At 53.9% G+C, this 27,858-nt stretch overlaps 1 protein-coding gene across 3 annotated transcripts in view; it reads right to left on the bottom strand.

Annotated features, from left to right (window-relative positions):
- Window positions 1-3,113: 3,113 nt before the first annotated feature.
- Window positions 3,114-27,858, bottom strand: part of Pald1 (phosphatase domain containing paladin 1) — a 76,275-nt gene continuing 51,530 nt past the window's right edge. For all 3 annotated transcript variants that reach the window (XM_045137553.1, XM_045137552.1, XM_004657806.2), the window contains exons 14-20: window positions 27,636-27,791; window positions 27,251-27,433; window positions 25,927-26,067; window positions 25,652-25,723; window positions 22,200-22,340; window positions 6,195-6,350; window positions 3,114-4,771 (exon numbers count right to left, since the gene is read on the bottom strand). In XM_045137553.1, coding sequence (XP_044993488.1) covers window positions 4,619-4,771; window positions 6,195-6,350; window positions 22,200-22,340; window positions 25,652-25,723; window positions 25,927-26,067; window positions 27,251-27,433; window positions 27,636-27,791 — 1,002 coding nt within the window. In that variant the 3' untranslated portion in view covers window positions 3,114-4,618. The remainder of the gene's footprint in view (window positions 4,772-6,194; window positions 6,351-22,199; window positions 22,341-25,651; window positions 25,724-25,926; window positions 26,068-27,250; window positions 27,434-27,635; window positions 27,792-27,858) is intronic.

Below are 27,858 nucleotides of genomic sequence, written 5' to 3'. Positions count from 1 at the left end.
GCTGGATGTGGTGGTGCACGCCTTTAATCCCAGCACTTGGGAAGCAGAAATAGGAGAATCGCCAGGAGTTCGAGGCCACCCTGAAACTACACAGTGAATTCCAGGTCAGCCTGGGCTAGATGGAGACCCTACCTCGGAAAAGAAAAGTCAGTGTGGTACATAGACTGAGCAGCCAACAGATTATCCAGCTCTCCAGCCTATAGAGAGCTGTTGCTGGATTGCCCAGATGTATCCTGTGAACTAATCCAATGGATCCCTTTAAGACGCACATTCCATTCTATCTGCTCTGTTCCTCATGGAACACGAATTACAAGGATAGGCCCTGCCTCCATCTCCGGAGCGTGATGATGACAGTGGGCGCTAACCCGCCCACTTTGGGAGGTGCCAGAGGTAGAAGCCAGAGCTTCATGGACGCTAGGAAAGCCACTCATCGACTGAGCCGTGTCCCCAACCCCCACAGAACTGGGAAAAGGAGGAATAAAGAAGGTGGTCTGAAGGCTGGAGAGATGGCTCAGCAGTTAAGGCACTTGCCCGTAAAGCCTGACGACCCAGGTTCAATTCCCCAGTACCCATTCATGCAAGGCAAGATGCACAAAGTGGCGCAGGCATCTGGAGTCCATTTGCAGCGGCTAGAGGTCCGGGCGCAGCCATTCTCTCCGCAGCCGAGCATGGTGGCGCACGCCTTTAGTCCCAGCATCCCGGAGGCAGAGGTAGGAGGACTGCTGTGAGCTTGCGGCCACCCTGACACCGTATAGTGAAATCCAGCCTAAACTAGAATGAGACTCTACCTCAAAAAAAAAAAAAAAAAAAAAAGAGGTGACCTTACTTGTGCGAATAAGAAATGAACAGCTTTTTTTTTTTTTTTTTTTTTTTAACACAGAAAGCCAATTTTAGCATTCTTGTTGTTGTTGTCTTTTGTTTTTTTGGTTTTCGAGGTAGGGTCTCACTCCTGCCCAAGCTGACCTGGAACTCACTCTGTAGTCTCAGCGTGGGCTCGAACTCTGGGTGATCCACCTCCCTTTGCCTCACGAGTGCTGGGATTAAAGGCATGCATCACCACACCCGGCTAATTTTAGCATTCTTTTTTTTTTTAATACCTTATTTATTTATTTTAGAGAGAGAGGGAGGGAGGGAGCGAGCGAGCAAACAGACACACCAGGGCCTTTAGCCACTGCAAATAAACTCCAGACACATGCACCACCTTGTGTGTCTACCTTATGTGGGTCCTGGGGAATTGAACCTGGGTCCTTAGGCTTCACAGGCAAGCACATTAACCTCTAAACCATCTCTCCAGGCCCAGGTTGAACATTCTTAATCCAAATGTTGGAAACATATTCATGGAAGGCAGAGGACCTGAATGACCACTGTTCAAAAGAAAAACAAGGGTTGGGGAAATGGCTTAGCGGTTAAGGCATTTGCCTGCAAAGCCAAAGGACCCAGGTTCGATTCCCCAGGACCCACATAAGCCAGATGCACAAACGGATGCATGCATCTGGAGTTCATTTGCAGTGGCTGGAGGCCCTGGCGTGCCCATTCTCTCTTTCTCTCTCAAATAAATAAATAAGTAAATAAAATATTCATAAAAAGAAAAAGAAATATTCAAAAGAGAGATAGAAAAGTGGTCAACATCACTATTAGTCTGGGTGATGCAAACAAAAACAGCAGGAAGATGTCACCTAGCAGTGTGATGGGGTGACGACCAAAGACAGGAAACGTCTCAAGGTCGGGGAGTGTAGGGAAAGAAACCCTTTACACTGCTCATAAGCACGCAGATTAGCATAGGCCTGTGGAGTAGTCTGGTGGTGACTCAAGCCAAACCATGTGATCCAGCAAATGCATGACAGCATGAATTACTTTTCTCGCTGCTGTGACAGAATGCCTGACAATAAGCGACTCAAGGGACTGGAGAGATGGCTTATCGGGTAAGGCATTTGCCTGTGAAGACCAAGGACCCAGGTTCGATTCCCCAGTACTCACGTAAGCCAGATGCACAAAGTGGCGCATGTGTCCGGAGTTCAACTACAATGGCTGGAGGCCTAGTGTGCCAATTCTCCCTCTCTCTGTCTCGCTGTCACTCTTGCGTTTAAAAAAAAAAGAAAAAAGAAAAGGCCAGTCTGTTGGGTTTGCCTCAAAAAAAAAAAAAACAAAATGGTTTTAGAAAGCAAGCTAAGAGCAGACAGGAAGTGGGGCGGACTATCCACCCTCAAATGTCCACCCCCAGTGACTCACTTCCTAAACAGCACCCCCTTCCCCGGGACAAAGTGTTCCAACAGTGCACGTGCGGGGCCCCTTCCTCTTCAAAGTACGACCGGTGCGTACGCAGAGGGTATGGAAGTTTGCAGAAGAGACCCACGCCACCCAAGTCCATTTCCCTGTCAGGACCAAGAATGGACAACAGCCCAGCAGGCTTCACAACTCTATTCCACAGCCTCATCTCCCAAAGCCTGAGTTTGCTGAGAGGCCTGGAGCCAAGGTCCTTTTCCACCTCGCCTTCCCCACTGCCCCTTCGCGTGCCCCTCTCCCAGCCACGGCTGTGTCCCAGCAAGCAGGGCCTGCAGGGGCTGGGGGCGGTCTCGGAGGAGGAGGAGGAGGAGGAGGAGGCTGAAGCCCACCGCCTGCACAGGCCCGAACTCCACTCCACCTAGACAAGGCAGTTCTGCACACTTTAGCGAGGATTCACTACTCGTATTTTATTCTAATAGGGCATGATGTGTCATCCCTGAGCATCCAATATAAAAAGGCAAGATGGGCCAGGCGTGGTGGTGCACGCCTTTAATCCCAGCACTTGGGAGGCAGAGGTAGGAGGATTGCTTTGACTTCAAGGCTACCCTGAGACTACAGAGTGAATTCCAGGTCAGCCTGGGCTAGAGTAAGACCCTACCTCAATCAATCAATCAATCAATAAAACAGCAGCAACAACAAAAAAGACAAAATGTGACTGATGACGTGGCGGAGGGAGAGTAATGTCTTCAAAATCCACTTTCTCTAAGCAGAAGTGCCAAGACAAGTGCCCCCTCTGTGCCCTGCTTCTCTGTGGAGGAGCATGAGACCACAACTTGTACAAACCGCGTGTCTACACTCACACTAAAGAAAAATCAAGCAGCCGGACACACTTCACATTTATACTATTTTTTTTAATGTTCAAAAACTCTGTACAAAAACGAAACGAAAAATCATGATTTCCTCACAACACCCCTGTGAGGTAGGTACACGAGTATTATTCTCCCATTTTACAGATGGGGAAACTGAGGCAGAGAGGTGAAGTGATCAAGCCAGTGAGTGGTCCCAGCACAGCTGAGAGTCAGGGCCGGCCAGGAGAACATGCAGGGCCCTTCCCAGGCCAGCCCTCATATCTGACTCCTCAGTTACGCTTTGTCTGCAAGGAAGGAAAATTCTGGAAGCATGCAGATGAAATGAAAGCAACCCTGAAAAGACGTACAGTAGTTTGCAGAAGAATTTCAGCTCAATGTCTGCCAGTGCTGGACAGGTATAAACAACTCTAGCTCCCTCTCTCCTTTTCAGATGTCATGGCCAACAAATGACAGGTCCTCTGTTTGTCCACAGAAAGGTATGAAGCCAACTCAACAGGTGTTCTTGTCCCCAAAGAGCCATGCAGGTGGCCAAGCCCTTGGATGAACAGGGCTGACCCCAACTTAGTAGTGTCCTAAGGAGGCAGCTGGCAACGGCGGCCCCACCTCCTTCTCTCCCTCACTCCCCTGTTGACAGGACAGACTGCCTAGTACAGACCCACAGCTGAGTGGGACACAATCCCCTGGGAAAGGAGGACTCATCCACACCCCCCGGTCAGCTGAATCCCACCCCCAGAACACACAGCGACCAGGAAGAAGGATGTAGCCCACCTTGGGATCCCATCACGCCATGAAGACCTGACACACGCCATCTTTGGACGGGTCACATCTCACAGTTCACGAGGGTCGCCCAGCCAACCGTTCTGAACCCAGCCAGCTACCCCCGGACCAGGTCCCCCACAAATTGAGCCTGCTTAACTGTATCAGCGGCCTCTGCAAGCTCTTGCCCCACACTGGGGGGGGGGGGTTACTCCTTGGTGTTTCCAGCTCCCCTGGGAACCTCCATCTCCTGCCAGCCCAGGGAGAGACAAGGGGGGAGACAAGGGGCCCAGAGAGATGACGCCCGGGCCGGCCACGGACGAGATGCGGTCCTCGCGGGACCTCAGGCTAAAGACAAGGGGAGCTGTACAGAGCTGAGGTTACGGCCGTCCACCCACCCAGCTCCACATCCTCTCATCGCATCCTCAAGCAGCTGCTCGGGCAGAAAAAAAGTGTGGCACGAGGGTGGAGCAGCCAGAAGTCAAGGGACAAAACTGACTGTCCACTGACGGGGAGAGAAAGGGACACAGTGAGGGGACAGCTGGTTGGCGGGCTGGGGCGCGGGCTCCGTGGCGGCCATCTGTCTGGGAACACTGGACCTCGCTGGCAGGTCTTCACGCACCTCTGGCTTTACAAGGAACAACTGTGCCGTCTACAGATCCTACAAAGAGCTCCCGCGCCCAGTCAGCGTCTTCAGGGAGCCGGGAATCATTCAGCGACGATGACATCAGGCCCCCAGCATGCCCCGGGGGGTGAGGCAAAGGGACGCCCTACAGAAAGTCCCTGGCGGCAGGAGATTCAGGCCCTGTGCTCTGCTCCAGCCAGCGGTGGCGCAGGCTCGACAGGGGCTGGTCCTCCGGGCTCTCCAGCTCAGGGAAGCCCAGTTGGTTGAGGATCTCGTAGACTCCGGCTTTGGATGCCACCTGGGGGAGGGCGGAGTAGGTGCAGAGCTTCAGAAGAGGGGGAGGGGCATCACTGGGCCTCGTGGCCCCCTTCCCTCTCTGAAGCACACAGGGGCACTCCACGCAGAAGAGGCGCTGGGTATGCCCACGGGACCAATGCACCACTGGCCTGGCTACTCCGGTGCCCACATCTGGCACTTGATATCCCAAGCAAGAACCAGACCCAGGGCTCTCTGCAGGAACCTCCCTGGCCCTGGCCCTGCCCCTCCCCCACTGCAGCTCCCCACCCAGCTGCACGCCCCTACACCTGGGGTCCTCACCCATCCTATACCCACTCCGTCTGGGCCACTGGCTCCACTCTCCACCCACACACCTCCTAGGAGCTAATTTTAGCCCCGAGTGCAGCTGAAAAGAGTCAGATGGTTGCTGAGGTCAGGAAGCTGGCCTTCCTGACCTGGGGGACGGATAATCACAGACTGCTGTTCGGGTAGGAAAGAGACCTTTCTCCTGACAGGCAGGTGCCCAGGTGGGAGGCTAAGTAGAAAGGGTTCACAAAGGTCCAGGGGCAAGGGGTGACGTTAGCTTGGGAGCCAACCAGGCAGCTTTAATGATCACCATTAATAAGTCACTAAACCTCTGCTTGGTTCCCCTCCCGTCGAAGGCACATTGAGCTATCCCTGGATTTGGCAGACTGTGTGTGTTTGTGTGTGTGTGTGTCAGAGTTCTTGCCACTTTTCCCAGCCAACATCAATCCTATCAACAAATAACTTCATTCTAGTCCTAAAGATTGCAGGCTTACAGGGGCAGCTTCCACGTCTAAGGTCATGGCGGGAAGGAGGCAGGAAGAACGTGACACACTTACCCTCGGGCCTTCTTAGGGCAGGGTGGGGGTTACATGCAAAAATGTGCCCAAGTGCCTACGGCACCCAGGGCTGACATTAAGGCAAAGCTGGCTGTGGGACAGACATATGGAACAGGACATCTGCAAGCAGGTGGCCCCGTCCATCTTCTTCCCTCCTTCCCCTATTCACTCACTCACATGTTGAAACGACTGGCTGCGGGGATGGGAAGATGGCTTAGCGGTTAAGGCGCTTGCCTTCAAAGCCAAAGGACCTCAGTTCGATTCCCCAGGATCCACGTTAGCCAGATGCACAAGGGGGCGCACGCATCCGGAGTTCGTTTGCAGTGGCTGGAGGACCTGTTGCGCCCATTCTCTCTCCCTCTCTCTCTCTGTCTCTTTCCCTTTCTCAAATAAATAAATTAATTAATTAAATTAAAAAGCAGACCCCCAGCTGAGTGGGACACGAAATCTCCTACGAGAGGAGGACTCCTCCCTCTTCGTGATTCCTCCTCCCCGCCCCCCACAGCACACACAGGGAGCAGAAAGAAGGGTGCAGTCCTCCCTGTGACCTCCTCCCGCCCGAGGCCTGGGCCTCCCCCTCACCTCCTGCATCCAGACGCTGAAGGGCCTCTTCCAGGAGCCGGCCTTCTCCAGGCGGAGGTAGGCGGTGAAGAGGATCAGGTAGACGTAGCGCTCCAGGTACTGTAGGCTCCGCAGGCGCAGCCGCTGGGCCCCCTGCGCGTCTTTGTCGGCCTTCGCCTGGAAGTGTGCGGAGGACAGGGTCGGGGTGCGGACTCCCTGCCACCACCCCCCGCCCCGCGCACGACCACGTGCGCCCTGTGTGTGAGCAAGCAGCCGGGGTAACCCAGCCAAGGGTGCCTTCCCTCTGAGAAAGCCTGTGTTTCCTGCCCATAGACCGTCCTGTCCTGAGGCTGTTAGCCTGAAAACTGGGGACATCAGAAGTGTGGACGTGATGCCATGTGCAGCCCTGGCGGCTAGGGAGGACCCTGCTGAACACACCCTTGTCACCCCCTGCCCCCCAGAGCTACAGGGAAACTGGCTCCGTCCCCCAGCTCCCTGACCTCTCCAGAGGGGTGTGAGGCTCTTATCATGGCCTAGAACGTGGGAGGTGGGGTTGTGGCCGAGGGGCCTCGACTCGGGGTTCACAGGGACAGGCTCCTCTTTCTCTAGTGAGGGAAGAAAATGCCATCTTGGCCTTTGAGCCAAGGTTGGCTGAGGGGGAGGGACCTTAAAGGGGTCTTTTAGAGGTCCTTCTGAGCACGGGGTCAGGAGGCCAGGTCACGGCTAAGGTCAGGACATGCCCAGTTAGCCTCTCCCCAGGGTGCTTGGCCACCACACCCAACTCTCTTCCTCTATGCACCACAGAGGTGCCACCCCATAGTCCCAGGGAGGGAGCTTGGAGGAGGAAGGCCACCTTGACCTATACCACCCCGTCACCAGCTTCCACCCAGGCCCGCCACAGCTCTGTGCTCTGGTAAAGAAAGTGGCACAGGGGTTGTGCCCAGGGTGCCAGTACCAGCTGAGGGAAAGCACACTGAGCCACAGGAGGCAGCGCAGCCTGGCCTCCCAACAGCCGGGCAGTAGCTGTAAGTCTTCCCATAAGATACACGATGCTTTCAATGCTGCCTACATGCTGTGGGAAAACTCCAGGGTGTTCCCCCCCCCCACTCTACCCCAGAGGTGGCATGTAGAGCCGTAAGAACCAGAGCTGGGAGGCTGCACAGGGCCTGGGGTACCCCACCTCCTCCTTTTGTCCTTTGAGCAGAGCCCCCAGAGTCATGGGGTAGAAAGTAACTGGCAAAGCCAAGGGTCCTGGGGAGGGAGGCAGAGGGGAAGAGTGACAGCGGACTGTGCCAGGAGGGGCTTGGGGACCGCAGCCAGAGCTCCTGTGCTCAGACAACGGAAACACGTGAGTTGGTCCGGGTCCCATCAACCTCTCAGCCTCCCAGTGTTCGTGGGTCAGATTTTTTAGCAAAGGGACATACGAGAAGGCATCTGTCACCTACACTGGCCCAGACCAGGATGGGGACCTCGAAGACAAGTCCTGCCCAGGTCTTGTCCTCTGAGAGGCTCAGGTGGCTGCAGAAAATGGGGCACAGAGGTGAGCAGAAGCCCAGCCAAGAATCTGGCAGACAAAGGGGCCAGAGCTGGCTCTGGGGTGGGGTGGGGGTGTCCCCAAGGCTGTTTATAGGAGAGTACGTGAGCGAGGTAAGGGCAGGATGCCCACTATCTTAAGGACTAGCAGAATGTGTGCTACAAAAACAGAAATCAGCCAGGCGTGGTGGCGCACACCTCAGGAGGCAGAGGTAGGAGGATCGCTGTGAGTTCGAGGCCACCCTGAGACTACAGAGTGAATTAATTCCAGGTCAGCCTGGGCTAGAGTGAAACCCTACCTCAAAAACAACAAAAAAAAAAAAAAGAAAAAGAAAAAGAAAGAAAGAAAAAGAAATCAGCCAGGCATGGTGGTGCACACCTTTAATCCCAGCACTCAGGAGGCAGAGGTAGGAGGATCTCCAGGAGTTCGAGGCCACCCTGAGACTACAGAGTGAGTTCTGGGTCAGCCTGACAACAGAGAACGCAGTCTGAGCATGGCCAGTTGGCCCATACTGCACAGGGCAGGTAGCCCTATCTCTCTGGCTACTTCTCCTCTCCCAATCTCCACTCTTAGGCTGAAATGTGTTCAAAACATGTCCTTAGAGAGAAGAGGGATTGCCAGGCGCACGTCTTTAATCCCAGCACTTGGGAGGCGGAGGTGGGAAGATCGCTGTGTGTTCGAGACCAGCCTGGGACTATAGGGTGAGTGTCGGGTCAGCATGGGTTGAAGTAAGACCTGACCACATAAAAACCAAAAAAAATGAAAGAAAGGAGTGGGACTGCCCACAGTTCTCCCAGGAAAAGCCATTTTACACCGCTTTCAACTAGCGCTCAGGAAGAAAGATTATGTAGAAATGACAAGTCTCGGCTCTCGCCTGGCCCAGTTATGCCAGCACTGTCCTCGCCATGGGACCAGCCCGTGGGGATAGAGGCCTGCCTGGTCCCTGGATACAGGCAAGGGTTAGGTCTGAGACATACTGGGAGAACAGGCGGGGAGGAATCCAATCCTACAGCCAAATTAGAATCATCTCCAAATACAGACACTGTGCAGATGATGCCTGGCATGCCCTGTCCGCACCCCACGCCCCCCAACTGAAGTTCACGGGCACATTGTGTGATTTCAGGTGACCCATCCGCCTATCATGGCCCCCGCTGCCTTGAATATCCCACGTTGGCATGATCTGGGAGGAGGCACCTAGCCACCTCCTGTACATAAAAATAGCCAAGCTGTTTTTGAATGGCCTGGCAGGCCAGGCTGTCATTAGCTGCCATCGACGTTTCCTCATCCCTTGGGACGGAGCCCTAAAATAGAAGGGAGCCAGCCAAGAGGCCAGGGCTGTGGGCACCACAGGTTTCTCCACCTCCGGCCCGTCGCGGTCAGTGCGGCTCTTTGGAAGCTCTGCTGGGCCACCAGGAAGTGACCCGCTCTGGAAGGACAGAGGACACCTTCCCCAGGGGAACAGTACCCTAGGAGTAAGCGTGGGGCCTCAGCGTGGGGCCTCTACCCTGTGCCATGTGTCAGGCTGAGTGGGCACACCCTGACCTTTGACCTCGGCCAGAGCCTACCACTCTCGAAGCGACCCCCGTGGACAGCACGAGCAGCTGGTGGCCAGTGAGACCGCCCGGTGAGCCGCTGTGCAGCGTCCAGGAGCATGTGGAACCTGACCGCGTGTGTCCACGCCACCACATGCCCCACACTCTGGCAGGTAACTGTCAGGTGTCCCAAAGTCACTAACCGTGTCCCAACAGTCCTCTGAGATCCCCCCACAATTGCTGCACCCACAAACACCACCATCCTTTCAGCCGCTGGGGCCTAACTTTGACTCTGCCTTCACTTCTCCCCTCCTCAACCCACATCCACTCCACCAGGAAAACCCTTCAAAACACACTCCCCAAGATGGCTTGGCGGCTAAGCGCTTGCTGGTGAAGCCTACGGACCAGGGTTCGAGGCTCAATTGCCCAGGACCCACGTTAGCCACATGTACAAGGTGGCGCATGCATCTGGAGTTTGTTTGCAGTGGCTGGAGGCCCTGGTGCGCCCATTTTCTCTCCCTCTCCCTCTCTCTCTCTGTCACTCTCAAATAAATACAATAAAATAAAATTTTTTAAAGCACTTCCCGAGACTACCCACCTCTCCTTAGTGGCTTCTAGCCACCTGCGGCCAAGTGACAGCCCCTGCTTGGCCCCCCTGGACCCCCTCTGCCCTGTCATCAATTAGCGAAGCTCTAGGGACAGGTGAAACCGGTGTCCCGGTTCATCACCCCGTAGCGGCTCCCCTCACACTCAGGGCGGAAGTCCCACCCACTCTGTCACCTGCTCTCTGTCCTTCCCTCTCCCCTCTCCCTCACTCTGCCCCTCATACAGACCAGGCACCTCCCACCTCAGGGCTTTCACACGCACAGTATTCTCTGTCTAGAATGTTCTAAACCCCCCCACACACACACACACACGCACACTGCCCCAGCTATTGGCATGGGTTCCTCCCTCCCCTTCCACTGGACTGTGTTCAAATGCTAAGTTTTCATCCAGTCCTCAGCTGACCATCAGGTTTCACAGGGCAGTGCTGGGGCAGGCGTGTGACTGCAGTGGTAAACCGCTTGTTAGGGACTTCAGGTCAAGACTGTGTCCGTCTCACCGCACTGCACCTCCCGGGGAAGGAAAGATAGACGCAGATCCCGAGGAGAGAACCAGCCCATCGCACCTCACCAGGGCCCCCAGCCGAAACCAAGAGTAACTGGGGAAACGAGCAAGAGCGCTGCTTCCTTGGTGAACCTGGTACCAGCACAGGGGTGAAGGAGACAGACACAGAGAACACTCACCTCCTCCCAAACCAGAGACCCAGAGACACGGAAGCTCCCCAGACCTCATCACTGAAGCAGACCTAAGACGAACCCATCGTGGCTCAGGGAAATTTGCGGGAGAGGGGGCGGAAAGGTTGTTAGAGCCACACGTTGGGTCATTATGCGCAGAGACGTTGCCTCTCCCCCATACCCGATCCCACAATGCACGACCCATGCTCCCCAACGAGGAGGGTCCCTGCGGAGGGGGGAGGACAGGGAGGAGGCTATCGATGGTCTCGACCTGGCTGTATACACACTGGGTCCACAACTAGTAATAAGAAGATAAGACAAAACCGCCTGTCTGGCAGGTGTGGGGGTCTGGGCTCAGGTGCTTGCCCCAGCAAGGGGGGCGGGGCGAGGCCCACCCTCACCGCGCCCCGCCCCTCCGCTGTTCTATTCCTCTCACAGACGAGTCACGACGTGGCACTGCCACCTCGGTGCGGTCCACTGCGGGGCTCCCTCCCTGGAGCCCACTTCTTGCGGGTAGAGGCTCTGCTTTCTGTCTGTGTAGCACCTCGCCCGGGATCTGTCTGGTGCCCAGGGCACTGGAACCAAGGTTAAACCAGTGACTAACCGGTGGTTCCATACTGATGGGGGTTTCGTCAATCCAGCCGCACAGGGCGCCCCGGGGCTGCCCGCATCATTCCTTTTGCTTTCCAGAAAGAAAAGCTAAGGTCAAGCAGGTGGGGAGTCCTGCCAGGGTTACAGAGTGGCAGGCTTTCTGGCCATTCCTGCCAGAACATTCCATCCACCGAGGAGACCTGTGTACAGGCCCGGGCAACACTCCAGTTCAAAGGGTTACTGTCAGAGCAAAGAGGCTGGCCTGTGATGTGTGTCAATTAAAAGCCAGCCCCTCGCCCGTCCCTATCGCCCAACTACACCCTGGAATGGCAAGAGACATGGCCCGGAGGCCTCTGCTTCCAGCTGAGAAGTCTGGGCTGGACAGGTGGCCTGAAAGTCCTCGCAAGTGGCGGGTCTCAGAGCCTAACCCCCTCCCTTTTCCCAGTACACACTACCCTATCCCCAGCAGATAAGGTTTACCCTGTCCCCCCACAAGAAATGGGGGCTCCATCTAAATCCTGTGCGCTTTCCCCAGGCCCTATAAACTCTAACCACTTTCCGCAGGCTTTCTGTCCGTATTGATCCCCGGAGCAGGGCCCTCCGCCCATGCAGGGAACTAGGTTCCCCAAGACGTCCGAGCTCGTTCAGCACTTTCCAAGGGCAAAAGGACCAAACCTGGCGGTGTACACCCTGCCGTCCCTCCCGCACTCAGTTCAGAAATGCCTCCAGACCAGGCGCGGGGCTCCAGCTAACAAGATAGGGCCCCAGCCCCTAGACTCCCCCATCTCTACATGCGACCACCAAGCAGGCTGGAGGTCCCAGCTGCCCTGCCTGCCCTCGGCAGCACTCCTGCCTCCAGGAACCAGCCTGCTCCTCAACACGACCCTTTAAGGCAGGTTGAACAGGGTAACAACCCAGTTGACAGACAGAAAAACTGAGGCTTGGGCAGGCCAAAGTCGCTCAGGGAGTTCCTGGCACAGCCAAGACGAGAAACCAGGGCCCTTTCCAGTGCCGAAGGACAGTATCTTGTCCTGGAAGACCAGCCGTGTGAATGAAGTACCCAAAAGGACGGGAAATAGACCCGTTTATTTACCCCACCTGCCATTTGCCCTCTCCCACTCACTTCGCAGACATGGCAGAGTTCTGCTGGTGCCCAACAGAGTCCTGGGAGCCAGGTGGTAGAGATGGTTCTGGGTAGCGAATCAAGCACTCCTGGTGGTAACTGTCCCCAGACAGGAAGAACCACAAGCAAAACAGCAAGTCTCTTAGGCTGGAGAGATGGCTCAGCAGTTAAAGGCATTTGCTTGCAAAGCCTGATGGCCTGGGTTCAATTTCCCAGTACCCACCTAGAGCCAGATGTACAAAGTGGTGCATGCGTCTGGAGTTCATTTGCAGTGGCAGGAGGTCCTGGCACACCTATAATCACTCTCTTTCTGTCTGCCTCTTTCTCTCTGTCTCTCTCAAGTAGAAATAAACAAACAGCAGACTCCCCCACAGGGCAGAGGGTTCCCCCAGCCTGAAGTGGGAAAGAAAGGAAATGAGGTCTTAGCTACTAATGGGGACTCTGTGTACAGGTACACACGCATGTGCACGCACACACACACACTACTGCACATACACGTACACTCACACACATGCTACCGCACGCACGCACACAAACGGTTCTGGCAGCCACGCCGACCCACTGGCTCTATTCTGGGCTGGGTGCGAAGAGCCTAGGGAAACAGCCCTTCCTCCTGTCGCATTATAGGAGACAGCTCACAGCATTCCAAGGCTGCTCTAATTGCAGGGGCTGGACCCAGGAGACATATTACCTACTGGAATGAGGTCTCCAGGGAACAATTTTGGCCATGCCCAGGTCTCAGAGAGGCCAAGAAAGACCCGCCTGGGGCTCCATGCCAGACCTGTCTCATTTTCTATTTTTCTTAGGAAATGACCGTAAGTCCTTAGGGCACTGAGCTGATCTTGCTGGCGGGCTGTGAGTTCCTGTCCGCGGGGCCTGCTCACTCCCCAAAGCCCAGGCAGCGCACCGCACGGAGTCACAGCAATGCTTCCTTCCCACTCTTCCTCTCCGGTTCCGCCACACGGACTCCTGGGTCCTGGCTGCCACCGTGGAGGGAACGGAATACAGGTCAAAGTGGGAGACGGAGCTCTCATCAGCCAGGAGTGGCTTAACATTTCAGGTGCTTGCCTAAGAAGCCTAAGGACCCAGGTTTGATTCCCCAGGACCCACGTAAGTCAGACGCACAAGGTGGCGCATGCGTCTGGAGTTCCTTTGCAGTGGCTGGAGGCCTCCTGGTGTTCCCTCTCTTCTCTCTCTCTCTCCTAAATAAAGAAGATATTTTTTTAAAAACCACCTGAGAGAGATGTCTCAGTGGTCAAGTGTGCTTCCTCCACAAACATGACGGCCTGAGAGGGCCTAAAGCCCCCGAGTCTGGCTCTCCAGAATCCACCTAAACAGCTGGGTGTGGCCAGTCGACCCCCCCAAGCCCAGTTCCACAAGGGGACGGGGAGAGCAGGGAGTTGCCGGGGCTCACGTAAAACAGCAAGCTGTGTTGTCAGTGAGAGACTCGAGCTCAAATAAGCAGGGGACAGAAAAACAATGGAATAGGACATCGCCAGTCACTGCAGGCCAGAGCCCCAGCTGCAGTTGAGCGCATGGGGCAGCACAAGGGCACACACACGTGCAAATAACACGCACACACACAGAGCACCTTCCATGCAGATAGCCAGCAGACAAACAAGAAGAAGAAAACACACTGGGGCTGGAGGGATGGCTTAGTGGTTAAGGCATTTGCCTGCAAAGCCAAAGGACCCAGGTTCAATTACCCAGGACCCATGTTAGCCAGATGCACAAGGGGGTGCATGTGTCTGGAGTTTGTTTGCAGGGGCTGGAGGTCCTGATGTGCCCATTCTCTCTCTCCCCCACCCTCCCTCTCTCTCTTTCTCTCTCTCTCTCTCCCTTCCTCTCTCTCTGTCAAAGAAATAAATCTTAAAAAAAAAAAGGGCTGGAGAGATGGCTTAGCGGTTAAGCGCTTGCCTGTGAAGCCTAAGGACCCCGGTTAGAGGCTCGGTTCCCCAGGTCCCACGTTAGCCAGATGCACAAGGGGGCGCACGCATCTGGAGTTCGTTTGCAGAGGCTGGAAGCCCTGGCGCGCCCATTCTCTCTCTCCTTCTACCTGTCTTTCTCTCTGTATCTGTCGCTCTCAAATAAATAAAAATTAAAAAAAAAAAACCCACCCTGACTTCCTCACCAGCTCCCTTGAGGCCCGGAGGAGACAAATGGTAGGTTCTGGAAAATCTGAACAGCAGTGTTCACAGTCACAAAAGCACAGTCTTCATAGCGTTGCCTGCAAGCCCGAGGACATGTCACTTCTCCGGCTGTAGCTGCCTTCGCCCCAGCCTTTCCTCTAACTGGCTCTGGGCAGGAGACACGGGAGACTGTCTTACAGACAGGGCACTCAGAATTACTGTCACCAGCCGATGCCAAGGAAAGTGCTGCTGGCATTAATGATGCCAGCAGGGCTTCCTCCAGAGCCCTGAGCTTGGTTTCTGTCACAAATATTTTTGCCCCTTCCAAGCCCAACAGGAAACAACTAATTTGCCAGAAAGGGTCACCCTGCGGGCTGGCAGCTATCTCGGAATCCCTCGGCCCGGGGCCTGGCCTTCTCATGCCCATCCCAACCTCCTCACGTCCAGCCTAACTTTATGAAATGACTTATTTCAAGATTTTCTTAAATTTTTTTTTTTTTTGCCATTCGAGGAAGTTCTTAAAGTTCCCTGAATTGAGGTTGAGGAGATGGCCAAGTGGTTAAAGGTGCTTGCTTGAAAAATCCAATGGCCCAGGTTCGATTCTCCAGTGCCCATGTAAAGCCAGATGCACAAAATGGTACATGCATCTGGAGTTCCTTTGCAGTGGCTAGAGGCTTTGTGCACCCATGCTCTCTTTTTGCAAATAAAGTGAAAAAATTTTTAATTCCGAGTATGTGTCTCACACACGCACGCACACGCGTGCACACACCCAGGGTGATCAGGCTTCCTTCAGTCTCACCACCGCCACCGTGGACTGGAGAATGGAGGTGTCATCCCCGTAACTGACGCCAGGCGGCTGAGCCAGGTGGAGGCAGGGAGAGGTGGCACTGTGCTACCATGTCAGGCCGTCCTGTGAGAAGTGCCCACGTACGGGTTTAGTGCCCCCACCTCAAGGCCATACTTGTGCCAGCCTCCAGGATACGCTCTACTCCTGGAGCCTCTATCTCCCGATCAGCTGGAATACCTTAGGGCTGGGCCCACAGCCTGGGGTTCTGATATCCCCGAGGGCTTCACGGAAGCCCAGGAGAGGTGTGTGTCACAGCCTTCTCCTCGGGCACTGTGCTAGGGCGGGTCCAAGTCTGATCCGCCTGTCATCCTCCAGCTGTGGATTCTGGAGCAAGCCCAGGGCCTCCTCCCTCCCCCCCTGGAGTTCACGCTAACGTATGTCACCCAGCACGGCCGCTGAGTGAGGACTGAGCCACGCTGCGGTGGGCAACCTGCACTGGTCCAAGTGCTGGCCCCTCTCAGGCTGTTGCTGGCTTGCTGGAGATGCTGGGACACACAGGCCCGGACCCTAGTAGGTCTCCAGCAATTTCTAGCCACCCCCCTCTCCTCCCCACACACCCCACCCTGCAATGTAAAAGTGAAAATTCAAAGGCAAGGTGTTCTGTGAAAGGCCAGGGACTGTTAAGAGCCGTTCGAAGCGCCTGCCTCCCTCTCCAACAGCACTTCCAAGAGCCCGCGGCTGCAAGTCCTCTGAGATCAATGCAGTGAGAGGCTCTGACACCAGAACCACGACAGAGAGTCCCCATTCTTCAAGTGTCAAGCTTGTAAACTGGGTGAGAACCTCAAAAAGAAGGCCTCCAATTGCCCCAGACCAAGCAAAAATATCCTGAGAAACAAACAAACAAACAAAAAACCAAAGCCTTCACGAATAGAGACGCAAAAGTCCTTGACAGAATACAAACCAATCAAATTCAAGAATATCAACCATGGGGCTGGGGAGACGGCCCGGCATTTCAAGGCATTTGCCTGCAAAGCCTGCTGCTGACCCAGGTTCAGTTCCCTAGACACTCACGTAAAAGCCAGACCCAAAAAGTGGCGTGTCAGGTGCTCCTTTGACGTGGCAAAAGGCCTTGGCATGTGTGCATGTGCATGCAGACTGTAATGAGTTACCACTCGTACCCGAGAAGATGGCAAGCTGTGCATGGCAGCATGTGCCTGAAATGCCAGCACTGGGGTGGCAGAGACAAGAGGATCTCTGGGGCTCACTGGCCAGCTAGTCTAGTTGGATCAGAGCTCCAAGGTTCAGTGAGAGACCTATCTCAAAAAAATAAGGTGGAGCCGGGCCCAGTGACTCACACCTTTAATTCCAGCACTTGGGAAGGTGAGGTATGAGGATCACCATGAGTTCAAGGCCAGCCTGGGCTACAAAATGAGTTCCATGTAACCTGGACTAGAAGGAGACCCTGCCTCAAAAATAAATAAATACATAAATAGGCTGGAGAGACGGCTTAGCAGTTAAGCACTTGCCTGTGAAGCCTAAGGACCCGGTTCGAGGCTCGATTCCCCAGGACCCATGTTAGCAGAGGTAGGAGGAATGCTGTGAGTTCAAAACCATCCTGAGACTACATAGTGAATTCTAGATCAGCCTGGGCTAGAGGGAGACCCTATCTTGAAGAAAAGAAAGAAAAAAAAGAGAAGAAAGAGAGAAAGAAAGCGAGCAACTGAGAAAAACACCCAAGCTTGACCTCTGGCCTGCATGTATGTGCACATGCCTGTCTGATACCTGTACACACGTATGCACACGCACACATGAGCACGTGTCCATACTCCACACAGAGGCTGCAAAGCACAGAAGGCGGCGATGTGCCCCGGCCAGGGTGTGGAGCAGCATGCTTCACCACGACTGGGGGGAACACAGGGTGGCGCTCACTTTGGGAGAGCCTGGGGGTTAAACTGAGAATCAGCCCATGGTCCAGGAGTTTCCACTTCCAGGTTCTGATAGGACTAAATGTGTTCTTGCTTTTCATCCATGGTTCCTGGCTCACAGCTTCCTCGCCAAGTAGAATCTGTCAGCCCCAAGGCAAGTCACAGAACAACTGGGTCTCGGATCGTGGCAAGTTCTCTAACGTACCATTGATGTCTGGGAGCTCGGGACCCACCTCTTCTTACACAAGCAGGGAAAGAGACCCTCTGGGCATCTCAGGTGCTACCGCTCTGTGGTGCCTTTAGGAATCTGTCTTACTGGCATGCACCCACCACCACCACCACCACAACAAATAGCTTATTCCTAGGATGCCAGAAAGCCGCACCTTGCAGCAGCAGATTGAGGGGAACCTGACAGTGGTTAAATATGGAACAACTTAAGCAATAAAATAAGCAATGGTTGTGATAAATTTAAGATCCTAAGGCAACACGTCAGGGGCTGGAGAGATGGCTCAGTGGTTAGGGCATGTGGCGGTTTGATTCAGGTGTCCCCCACAAACTTAGGTATTCTGAATGCTAGTCTCCCCAGTTGATGGCTCTTGGTTGGGTGATTTCCACCAGCAATGTGAACCTGACTGCAACAGTAAAGTGGTACCGGGGAGTGGGATTGCTGCTAGACCCCTGACTCTGTGGCTTTGACCTTTTGGAGCTGATTTTCAAGAGGAATGTGGAAGGATTTGAATCCTTGGCCCAAGAGATGGCCTTGCAGTGCTGTAAGTAAAGCTTGATGGACTATTCTGGTCAGAGTTGAAAGACCTGAATGCAGTAAGAACTATGGCTGTGAGGTTTGGCTTATGAGGGTGAGAAAGAGCTTTGCTTGGACTGGGCTAGCAGTTTGTGTGAGAAGCTTGCTCTTGTGCCCATGTCCTGAGAAGTTGTGCAGGGTGGCTTTGCATAGAAATGAACTGGTGTGAGCAGAGGGATATGGCACAGAAAAAAAAAAAAAAATGAAATCTTTGGGCCTACACTGCTGCCCATTCACCTGCAAATTGTTTGAGAGATTACAACCTTTGAGATTGGGCCAGCTCACCTGCACTGGGGCAACAGGAAGAAAATGTCGACTCTTTTGAAGGGGACTGAGTGCTCACGGAGTGTCCTGTTCTTCAAAGTGCTTTATTCCCCCTGGATTGGCAAATTGGTACCCTACCTGGTATTGTGGATGCTGGAAAGAGAAGGTCACTGAGTTTGCCACACGGTCTTATGTTTTAGAAATGGCATGGGCAGTGTAAAGCAGGTTTGCTGGACGCCTACATGGAGACCCCATGGGGCCATGAGGATACACCGTGGATTGCAGTGGAGACCCATTGGAGATGCTGAGACCACAAGATGGCTGCTAAGGAAAGCTGCTGGCCTGGATGAAGCTTTGTGAGAGTAGCCTTGCTGGATGGGCGGAATTGGAATACCAGAGACTTGTTGCTGGTTAGAATTATCAGACTTGGAGAGTTGTCACTAGCTAGACTTGTCAGACTTGGAGCTACAGAATTTGGTGTTTGCCCTGTTTTAAATCTTGTATTGGCTGAATGTTTCTTTGTTATGCCTACTTCCAGTGTGAATTTTGCAGTGTGAATGTTTATTCTGTGCCATTATGGGTTTTGAGGGGATTTTTTGGTATTATAGCTCAGTTAAAAGATCTTGGACTATGGGGATGTTTGAACATCACTGAGATTGAGTTGGACTGAGTGCATTGCATTTTAAATTATGTATGGTTATCAGTTTATGGGGGCCAGAGGCTGAATATGGTGGTTTGATTCAGGTGTCCCCCATAAACTTAGGTATTCTGAATGCTAGCCTCCCCAGCTGATGGCAAATGGAATTAACGCCTCCTGGAGGGAGTGCATTGTTTGGGGCGGGCTTATGGGTGTTGTAGCCAGTTTCCCCTTGCCAGTGTTTGGCACACTCTCCTGTTGCTGTGGTCCACCTTATGTTGGCCAGAGGGTGATGTCCACCCTCTGCTCATGCCATCGTTTCCCCTACCATCATGGAGCTTCCCCTCGAGCCTGTAAGCCAAAATAAACCTCTTTTTAACCACAAGCTGCTTTTGGTTGGTTGATTTCTATCAGCAATGCGAACCTGACTACAACAGGGCACCTGCCTACAAAGTGAAAGGACCTAGGTTCAACTTCCCAGGACCCACGTAAGCCAGATGCATAAGGTGGCGCATGTGTCTGGAGTTCTTTGCAGCTGCTGGAGGCCCTAACATATCCATTCTCTATCTTCCTCTTTCTTTCTCTCTCTCTCAAATAAACAATAACATATTTAAAATAAATAAATGAAGCCAGTTGTCGTGGCACACGCCTTTAATCCCAGACCTTGGGAGGCAGAGGTAAAAGGATTGCCGTGAGTTCAAGGCCACCCTGAGACTATTTAGTGAATTCCAGGTAAGCCTGAGCTAGAGTGAGACCCTACCTCGAAAAAACAAAAACTAAATGACACGTAAGTCTTAAACACTAAGAGCAGCATACACTCACACACACATATATATCCTTACCTACTGAAAGATGCCCCTAATAGATAATAGAATAAGGAAAACATCATTTGCAAATCATTATATTAATAATCAAGTCAGAAAAGAAACATCAGTGGATGCTGAAACTCATAGATCAAAGTAAGGAGAATAGATTTTACATAGCCTCCAAGTGTCTCTACACAAAATATCTGTGGTGGTTTGATTCAGGTGTCCTCTATAAACTTAGGTTTTCTGAATGCTATGTCCCAGCTGACAGCCATTTGGGAATTAACGCCTCGTGGAGGCAGTGTATGGTTGGGAGGCAGGATTATGGGTGTTATAGCCAATTTCCCCATGCCAGTGTTTGGTACACTCTCCTGTTGCTATTGTCCACCTTATGTTGGCCAGGGGGTGATGTCCACCCTCTGTTCATGCCATCGTTTTCCCCTGCCATCAAGGAGCTTCTCCCTGAACTCTATAAGCCAAAATAAGCCTTTTTTTTAAATTCCCACAAGCTGCTCTTGGTCGGGTGTTTTCTGCCAGCAATGCGGACCTGATTGCAACAATATCCACCCTTATAAAGAAGAAAAGCCAGGCGTGGTGGTGCATGCCTTTAATCCCAGCATTTGGGAAGCAGGGGTATGATGATCGCTGTGAGTTCAAGGCCAGCCTGTGACTACACAGTGAATTCCAGGTCAGCCTGAGCTAGAGTGAGACTCTTCCTCAAAAAAAAAAACAAAAAAACAAAAAAAAACCAAGGGCTAGAGATATGGCTGAGCAGTTAAAGACACTTGCCTGCAAGGCCTAAGGACCCAGGTTTGATTGCCCAGAACTAACATAAGCCAGATGCACAAGGTGGTGCATGCATCTGGAGTGCATTTGTAGTGGCTGGAGGCCCTGTAGTGCCCATATTCATCTTTTCTAAATAAATAAAAACACATTAAAAAAATCTGTCCTAGAGCTGGAGGGCAAGTGTAAGTCAACGGCAGAAACTGGGGGCGGGAGGGGTAGCCCTAACTAAGCCCGCTGGGGTCACCTAGTGGCCATACTAGGTGCATCTAGCCTCTGGCTCCTCCCGGGAGCCAGCCTCTCTCATGCAGACAGTCAGCAGCCACCCTGGCCCTGTGCATGGGGTTGGCGGTCAGAAGAGGAGGGACGGGCTCCCTGCTTCTCTTCTCTTTCTTAAACACCCCACTCCTGAGAGCAGCCCAAGCCGCCTCCCTTAAACACAGCCCCAACTCCCCACACTTCCTCCCCTGCTTGCTGTCAGGGGGCAAAGCAGGCCACGCCATCTAGCAGTTGTGGGGGACACTGAGCCACCAAGCTTGCCTTCGCTGCCTCTGAGCCCATTTTGCACCCTTCTGCCTGCCCCCAGCCTTTGCCCACAAAGCCCATCCCGCCTGAAGAGACTCTCCCTTGGGGCCGAGACCAGCCCTGTGGGACCACTCACCCCCCCAGCCCAGCTTGGGCATCCCCGCTGTCTGCCACACCACCCCCAACACACACACACACACACACACACACACACACACACACACACACGACGCATCACTGTAGATATCCAGGTGCAGAGTCCCAAGGTAAGGAGAGGCCATCAACTCTGGGTGGAGATTGGGGGACTCTAACAGGGCCTGGCCAGTGTGGGGTGGGGCTGTGGTACCCTGAAGCAGGCCTAGGCAACTCCCCCTCCCCCCTCCCCCCTCCCCCATCCCCACACACACTTCGCAGTTTATAGCCTTGGCCTTCCCAAGGTGCGCTCTGAAGCGGGTCTTGGCTCGGTGCTGCCACCTGGTGGCAGTATGCATGCAAGAACACAGCTACAGACGTGGGAGCAAACCCGTGTCCTTCTGAAATGCACCAAGTTCACTTCGGAAGCTCCTGACACTCCCTCCCCAGCGTGGCAACTCCTCTCCCTGAGCTGTGCCCCTGGTCAGCTCTTTCTCAGAGCCTAGGGGCCCCAGCTACCCTGCGTGACTGCTGCCTGGCCTCTGAGACCCCAATGATCCCACACTACAGTCACCTCCACCCTCCCAGGAGTCTCGGGTTGTGCTGGTTGGATTCAGGTGTCTCCCATAAACTCAGGTGTTCTGAATGCTAGGTTCCCAGCTGATGGAGATTTGGGAACTAACACCTGCTGGAAGGAGTGCATTGTTGGGGGTGGGCTTATGCGTGTTATAGCCACCTTCCCCTTGCCAGTGTTTGGCACACTCTCCTGTTGCTATGGTCCACCTTATGTTGGCCAGGAGGTGATGTCCACCCTCTGCTCATGCCATCATTTTCCCCTGCCATCGTGGAGCTTCCCCTCAAGCCTGTAAGCCAAAATAAACCTCTTTTTCCCACAAGCTGCTCTCGGTTGGGTGATTTCGACCCACAGTGCGGACCTGACTGCGACACGGGTGATCCTCGGGACGGGCCTTCTCCCCGCTTGGTCCCCCATCAGGCCCATGTGGGGGTGAGGTGGGAGTGGTGTGTGGCTTAGCAATGCTTCTCTTTCTGGGCCACCTCCCCTTCCAGAAGGTGAGAAGACACCGAGAGCTGAGGAGGGGTCCCCAGGACCCACCATGCTCCCCAGGCATGTGAGCAGCAGCCCGGAAGGGGGCAGGTGGGGCGGGGCGGGGCGCTCACCTGGCGGCAGGTGCAGATGATGATCTCCCGCAGGTGGTAGTGCATGGGCGTCATGGTCTCGCTGACCGTGTCCAGTGCCGCGTCCACCTCCTTCTTCACGTGGTGGCCGTCGGGCAGCAGCTGCACCAGCTTCATCACAACCTGGGACCACGGCAGGGCTGAGCGGGCAGAGGCCTCCGCCCAGCACCAAGGACACCGCAAACCGCGGCACCTACCACGGGCTCGAGGCACAAGCCTGGCCCCAGACTCCTACCCAGCTCACAGCCTGGGGGTTGCTTGAGCCCTGCTCAGACCACACCCTCATGATGTTTGTTTTTAATATATTTTATTTATTTATTTGGCAGACAGGGAGAGGGAGAGAGAATGGGCGTGCCAGGGCCTCCAGCCACTGCAAACGAACTCCGGACACATGCGCCCCCTCGTGCATCTGGCTTATGTGGGTTCTGGAGAATCGAACCCGGATCCTTTGGCTTTGCAGGCAAATGCCTTAAATGCTAAGCCATCTCTCCAAACCCTGCTTTTTATTTTTTTGTTCATAAGTGGGGGTTTATGGGTTGGGTACATTTCAATGTGTATACAATTTTCAACTCTGTCTGTGTGTGTGTGAGATGGGTGTGCGTGTGTGCGTACCTATGCGTCTGAGCAGAGGCACACACGTTCTCTCAGTCTGCCTCTCCTCGCTCTGCCACTGCTTGCAAATAAATAAATAAACATTTTTTAAAATGTAATTAAAGGGATGGAGAGATCGCTTAGCGGTTAAGTGCTTGCCTGTGAAGCCTAAGGACCTCGGTTCGAGGCTCGGTTCCCCAGGTCCCACATTAGCCAGATGCACAGGGGGCGCATGCATCTGGAGTTTGTTTGCAGAGGCTGGAAGCCCTGACGCGCCCATTCTCTCTCTCTCCCTCTATCTGTCTTTCTCTCTGTGTCTGTCGCTCTCAAATAAATAAATAAATAAACAATAAAAAAATGTAGCTGGGCGTGGTGGCGCACACCTTTAATCCCAGCACTTGGGAGGCAGAGGTAGGAGGATCGCTGTGAGTTCGAGGCCACCCTGAGACTCCATAGTGAATTCCAGGTCAGCCTGGGCTAGAGTGAAACCCTACCTTGAAAAACCATTAAAAAAAAAAAAAATGTAATTAAAGAGCTGGAGGGATGGCTTAGCAATTAAGGTGTATGCCTACAAAGCCAAAGGACCCGTGTTTGATTCCCCAGACTCCACGTAAGACAGACGCACAAGGTGATGCAAGGTAGCATCCTGTCTGGGCTTTGATTGCAGTGGCTGAAGGCCCTGGTGTGCCAATCTTCCCTCCCTCCCCCCCCCCTCTCTCTCTCTCTCTCTCTCTCTCTCTCTCACACACACACACACACACACACACACACACACACACACACAATGAAATGTAATCCAATAGCAAAAGCAAAACCAAACAAGCGCATCTCATGACAATTAGTGGCCTAAGGGGCTGGGAGATGACCCACGTAAACATAAGGACCTGAGAGGACCTGAATTTGATCCTCAGCACCCACATTTAAAAAAAAAAAGTATTGGGGGCTAGAGAGATGGATCAGCGGTTAAAACACTTGCCTGCAAAGCCTAAGGACCAGGGTTCAATTCCCCAGTACCACGTAAAGCCAGATGCACAAAGTGGTGCATGCATCTGGAGTTCGTTTGCAGTGACTGGAGGCCCTAACACGCCCATTCTCATTCTCTCTCTCTCTCTTCTCTCTTCTCTCTGTTTCTCTCTGCCTGCAAATAAATAAATAATTTTTAAAAATACATTGATCTGAAGCCAGGCGTGGTGGCGCATGCCTTTAATCCCAGCACTCGGGGGCAGAGGTAGAAGGATTGCTGTGAGCTCGAGAACACCCTGAGACTACATAGCTAATTCCAGGTCAGCCTGGACCAGAGTGAAACCCTACTTGGAAAAACCAAAAATAATAATAATAATAATAAAATAAAAATTAAAAATATTTATCTGAGCCGGATGTGGTGGTGCACACCTTTAATCCCAGCAGTTGGGAGGTAGAGGTAGGAGGATCGCTGTGGGTCCAAGACCACCCTGAGACTACATAATAAATTCCAGGCCAGCCTGAGCTAGAGTGAAACCCTACATCGAAAAACCAAAAAGTATTGACCTGGGCATCATGTTGTACACCTTTAAATCCCAGCACTTAGGAGGCTGAGTGAGATAAGAGGATCACAGTGAGTTTGAGACCAGCCTAGGGCTACAGAGTAAGTTCAAGGTCAGCCGCCAGGGCTAAAGCAAGATATTGCCTCAAGAAAAGAAAAAAAAAAACAAAAACATAAAAAAATAAAAGTAAAATTAGTAACTTGTACATCAACAGAGTAAAGAGGTAGAGCCTATAGAACAGGAGAAAACACATAATGATAATCACATATCTCATGAGGATCTAATACCCAGGATACAAAAAAGAGCTCAAATTCAGCAATTCAAACAGAAAGACCTACAATACACATTGCTCCAGATATGTAAAGTGGCCAATGAGGGCGTCTTATGGCTTTCCATCACTGGTCATGAGAAGTGGACAAACCAAAACCATAAGATGTATTGTTTAAAAATAAACAAACAGAAGCCGGGCGTGGTGGCGCACGCCTTTAATCCCAGCACTCGGGAGGCAGAGGTATGAGGATCACCATAAATTCAAGGTCACCCTGAGACTACATAGTGAATTCCAGGTCAGCCTGGGCTACAGTGAAACCCTACCTCAAAAAAAAAAAATAAAATAAAAATAAACAAACAGGGGGCCGGAGAAAAGGCTTAGTGGTTAAGGCACTTGCGGGCAAAGCCAAAGGACCCAGGTTCGATTCCCCAGACCCACGTTAAGCCACAAGCACAAGGGGGCGCACGCATCTGGAGTTCATCTGCAGTGGCTGGAGGCCCTGGCTCATTCTCTACCCACCTTTCTCGTAACTAACTGAATAAATATAAATAAAAAGGGGGCTGGAGAGACTCAGCAGTTAAAAATGCTTGCTCACAAAGCTTGCCAGCCCAGGTCTGAGTCCCCAGATGGACACAGAGGTTCACACTGCAGCCCACAAAGAAATAAGCAGAACGGCAGAGGTCAAGTGTTGGCACGGGAGCGGGAAAACGGAAACCCGTGTGCTCCACTGACGGGAAGGCAGGACTTACAGGAAAAGTCAGGCAGGCACCCCAAAACTAGAGTTTCCATATGACCCAGAAATATTACTTCTAGGCACATACCCAGAATCATTCAAAGCAGGAACCCAGCCGCGTGTGGTGGCAAACGGGAGGCTGGAGAGAGACCGTGTCCCCTCCCCCTATGGCCATCTGTCAGGGCCCCAGCGTCAAGCTGTTCTGAGCCACGGGTTGCCCATTTGGGAAGTGGAAAGAAAGACCTAACCACCCTCTAGAGCTTCCATCAGGATCCCAAGGACAGCCCCCCCACCGAACCCTATAAGACACGCTCACCTGAAACTCGCCTTTGGTGAACTTGGCATCGGGCACACTCACGAGCTCCTCCTCGCCCACCTCGGGACAGCCCTGAGAGACAACAGACACTAGGACAGCAGTCCTTCCCAAGCCACACCCTCCCCACCCGCATGCCCTTGCTGGGTCTCCCAGGACCACACCAGGGTGTCCCTCTGCCCACACCGATACACACCCTCCTGCCGTAACCAGCATCCGCCCTAGTGCCCACCCCTGCCAGAGCAGACCCCTGCCCCCACTTGGGAGGGCACACCTACCCGGATGTGCCAGAAGGCCAGCACAGCCACCACCATGGCAGTTGTGGTCCGCCCCTGGCCACTGAGGCAGCTGAACACAAAGCCAGTGCCAGGGTCCCTGGTGAGGGCAGCCCGGAGGGCCTCCAGCAGCCGGTCAAAGTCCTGGGGGAGGGTGGGATGGACACAGTCTGAATCCAGACTTCCAGTGCAGCCCACATCCACATGGCAACCCAAAAGGGACCCCGTGCCAGAAACTCTCTCTCTCCCACACACACAGAGCTCAGTAGGTCACACTCAAGAATATGTGTGTGTGAACAGCCACACTCTTCATTTTTAACATTCTATTTTTATGTATGAGAGAGACAGAATGGGCACGCCAGGGCCTCCAGCCAGTGCAAACAAACTCCAGATGCGTACTCCCCCTTGTGCATCTGGCTAACGTGGGTCCTGGGGAATCGAACCTGGATCCTTTGGCTTTGCAGGCAAGCGCCTTAACTGCTAAGCCATCTCTCCAGCCCCAACAGCCACACTTTTATGCACAGTTACAACCAGCCCCCCAGGCACCCGGGACTAGACATGTAAGTAGACACGGGGTACATTTCTGGGGCTCAAGTTGGCACCTTCCACCTGGTGAGACTCCAACTTGAGTTTGTCAGCCTGGTATGCCGTATCCATGCCCACCTGAGCTGCACCCAGGCCGGCTCTCTCTCCCAAGGGCAGGATCTGAGCCCAATGCAACCTGGAGCCACCAGGAGAGCAGCGCCCCCCAGGCAGTGAGCCCACGGAGAAGAGCGAGGCAGGAACACGGCCCTGAAGCCACTCTCACAGCGACCTCCGCGGGCAGAACGTGCCAGGCACACACATACCGCATGCATACGCATCCATGGGCTCAACAGACCAACAGACAGCTGCAAACATGCATCTGTCACGGACCCACAGCTGCCAAACCCTGCCTGCCTTTCCCTGCTACAGACGTCACGACCTCACACCCCGTCCGCTGCCCCGCGGAGGGACTGTTCCCACGGCCCTTTGAGACAAGACAGATGTCAATCCACGCCACATAGCCTGCCGCAGACATGCGTACACATGCTCTTCCCTGTGACACACAGCATGCATGTCTGTAACACGTGACACATGCACACAGGCCCCTCAACACATAGCATGCACAGGTATATACGTGATGACCAGGCATGCACGCAGCCAGGAGATGTGAATAACTCCCTTGGGCCACATCTGAACACTGTGACACAATCTCCCCACCCCCCCACCCTCCCGTGTGGAGTTGAGCTGCTCTTCTGGGACACAGGGGAGGCTGGGAGGTCTGCTGCCCATCCCCAGGCCTCACCTCCTCCCGGGGGGCACAGAAATCTGGCACAGGGATGCGGTGGTACGTGAGGCCGGGGCACGCGCCGCAGTGCTGGCTGAAGACCTCCTTCATGGTCAGGCACGTCTGGAACCTGGGGCCGGCGGGGCCCTTCATGTCTGGGGCAGGTGTGCTTATGTGGGCCTTCAGCTGAGCCTCCAGGGCCTGGGCAGGGCGAGACAGAGCGGCAGCTGGCAAGGCAAGGGCCTGCTGGGGGCCACACGCAGCCCTAGCTTCCCGGGCAGCCCAGCTCCTCCATCTATGCATAAGGAACGTGGGGCCCGCAGAACCCCCCCCACCTCATCCTCTTCACACCCCCCCCCCCGAGGACCTCCCAGGCAGGAGCATACGGAGTAAGAACCCTTACCTCCAGGTGCTCAGGGGCCAGGGGAGGCCCGGGGGGCCACAGGCTGTGGGTGTGACCATCACACTCCAGCACGGCCTCCTCCCTCAGGTTCACCCAGACCACCTGCCGTAGTCTCCGCTTGGCGTCGGTCAGGTAGGCCAGGATGCTGCCCAGGGCCTGGGGGAGGAGGGGCCGTCAGGGACAGGGCTAGCCTTTCCCCTGCCCCCACGTGCGGACCCGGGCC

This window comes from Jaculus jaculus, chromosome 18 (genome assembly GCF_020740685.1).
Source record: "Jaculus jaculus isolate mJacJac1 chromosome 18, mJacJac1.mat.Y.cur, whole genome shotgun sequence".
NCBI classification, from domain to species: Eukaryota; Metazoa; Chordata; class Mammalia; order Rodentia; family Dipodidae; genus Jaculus; species Jaculus jaculus.
Note: the sequence above shows the minus strand (reverse complement) of the source record. Positions and strands in the feature narration are given on the sequence as shown.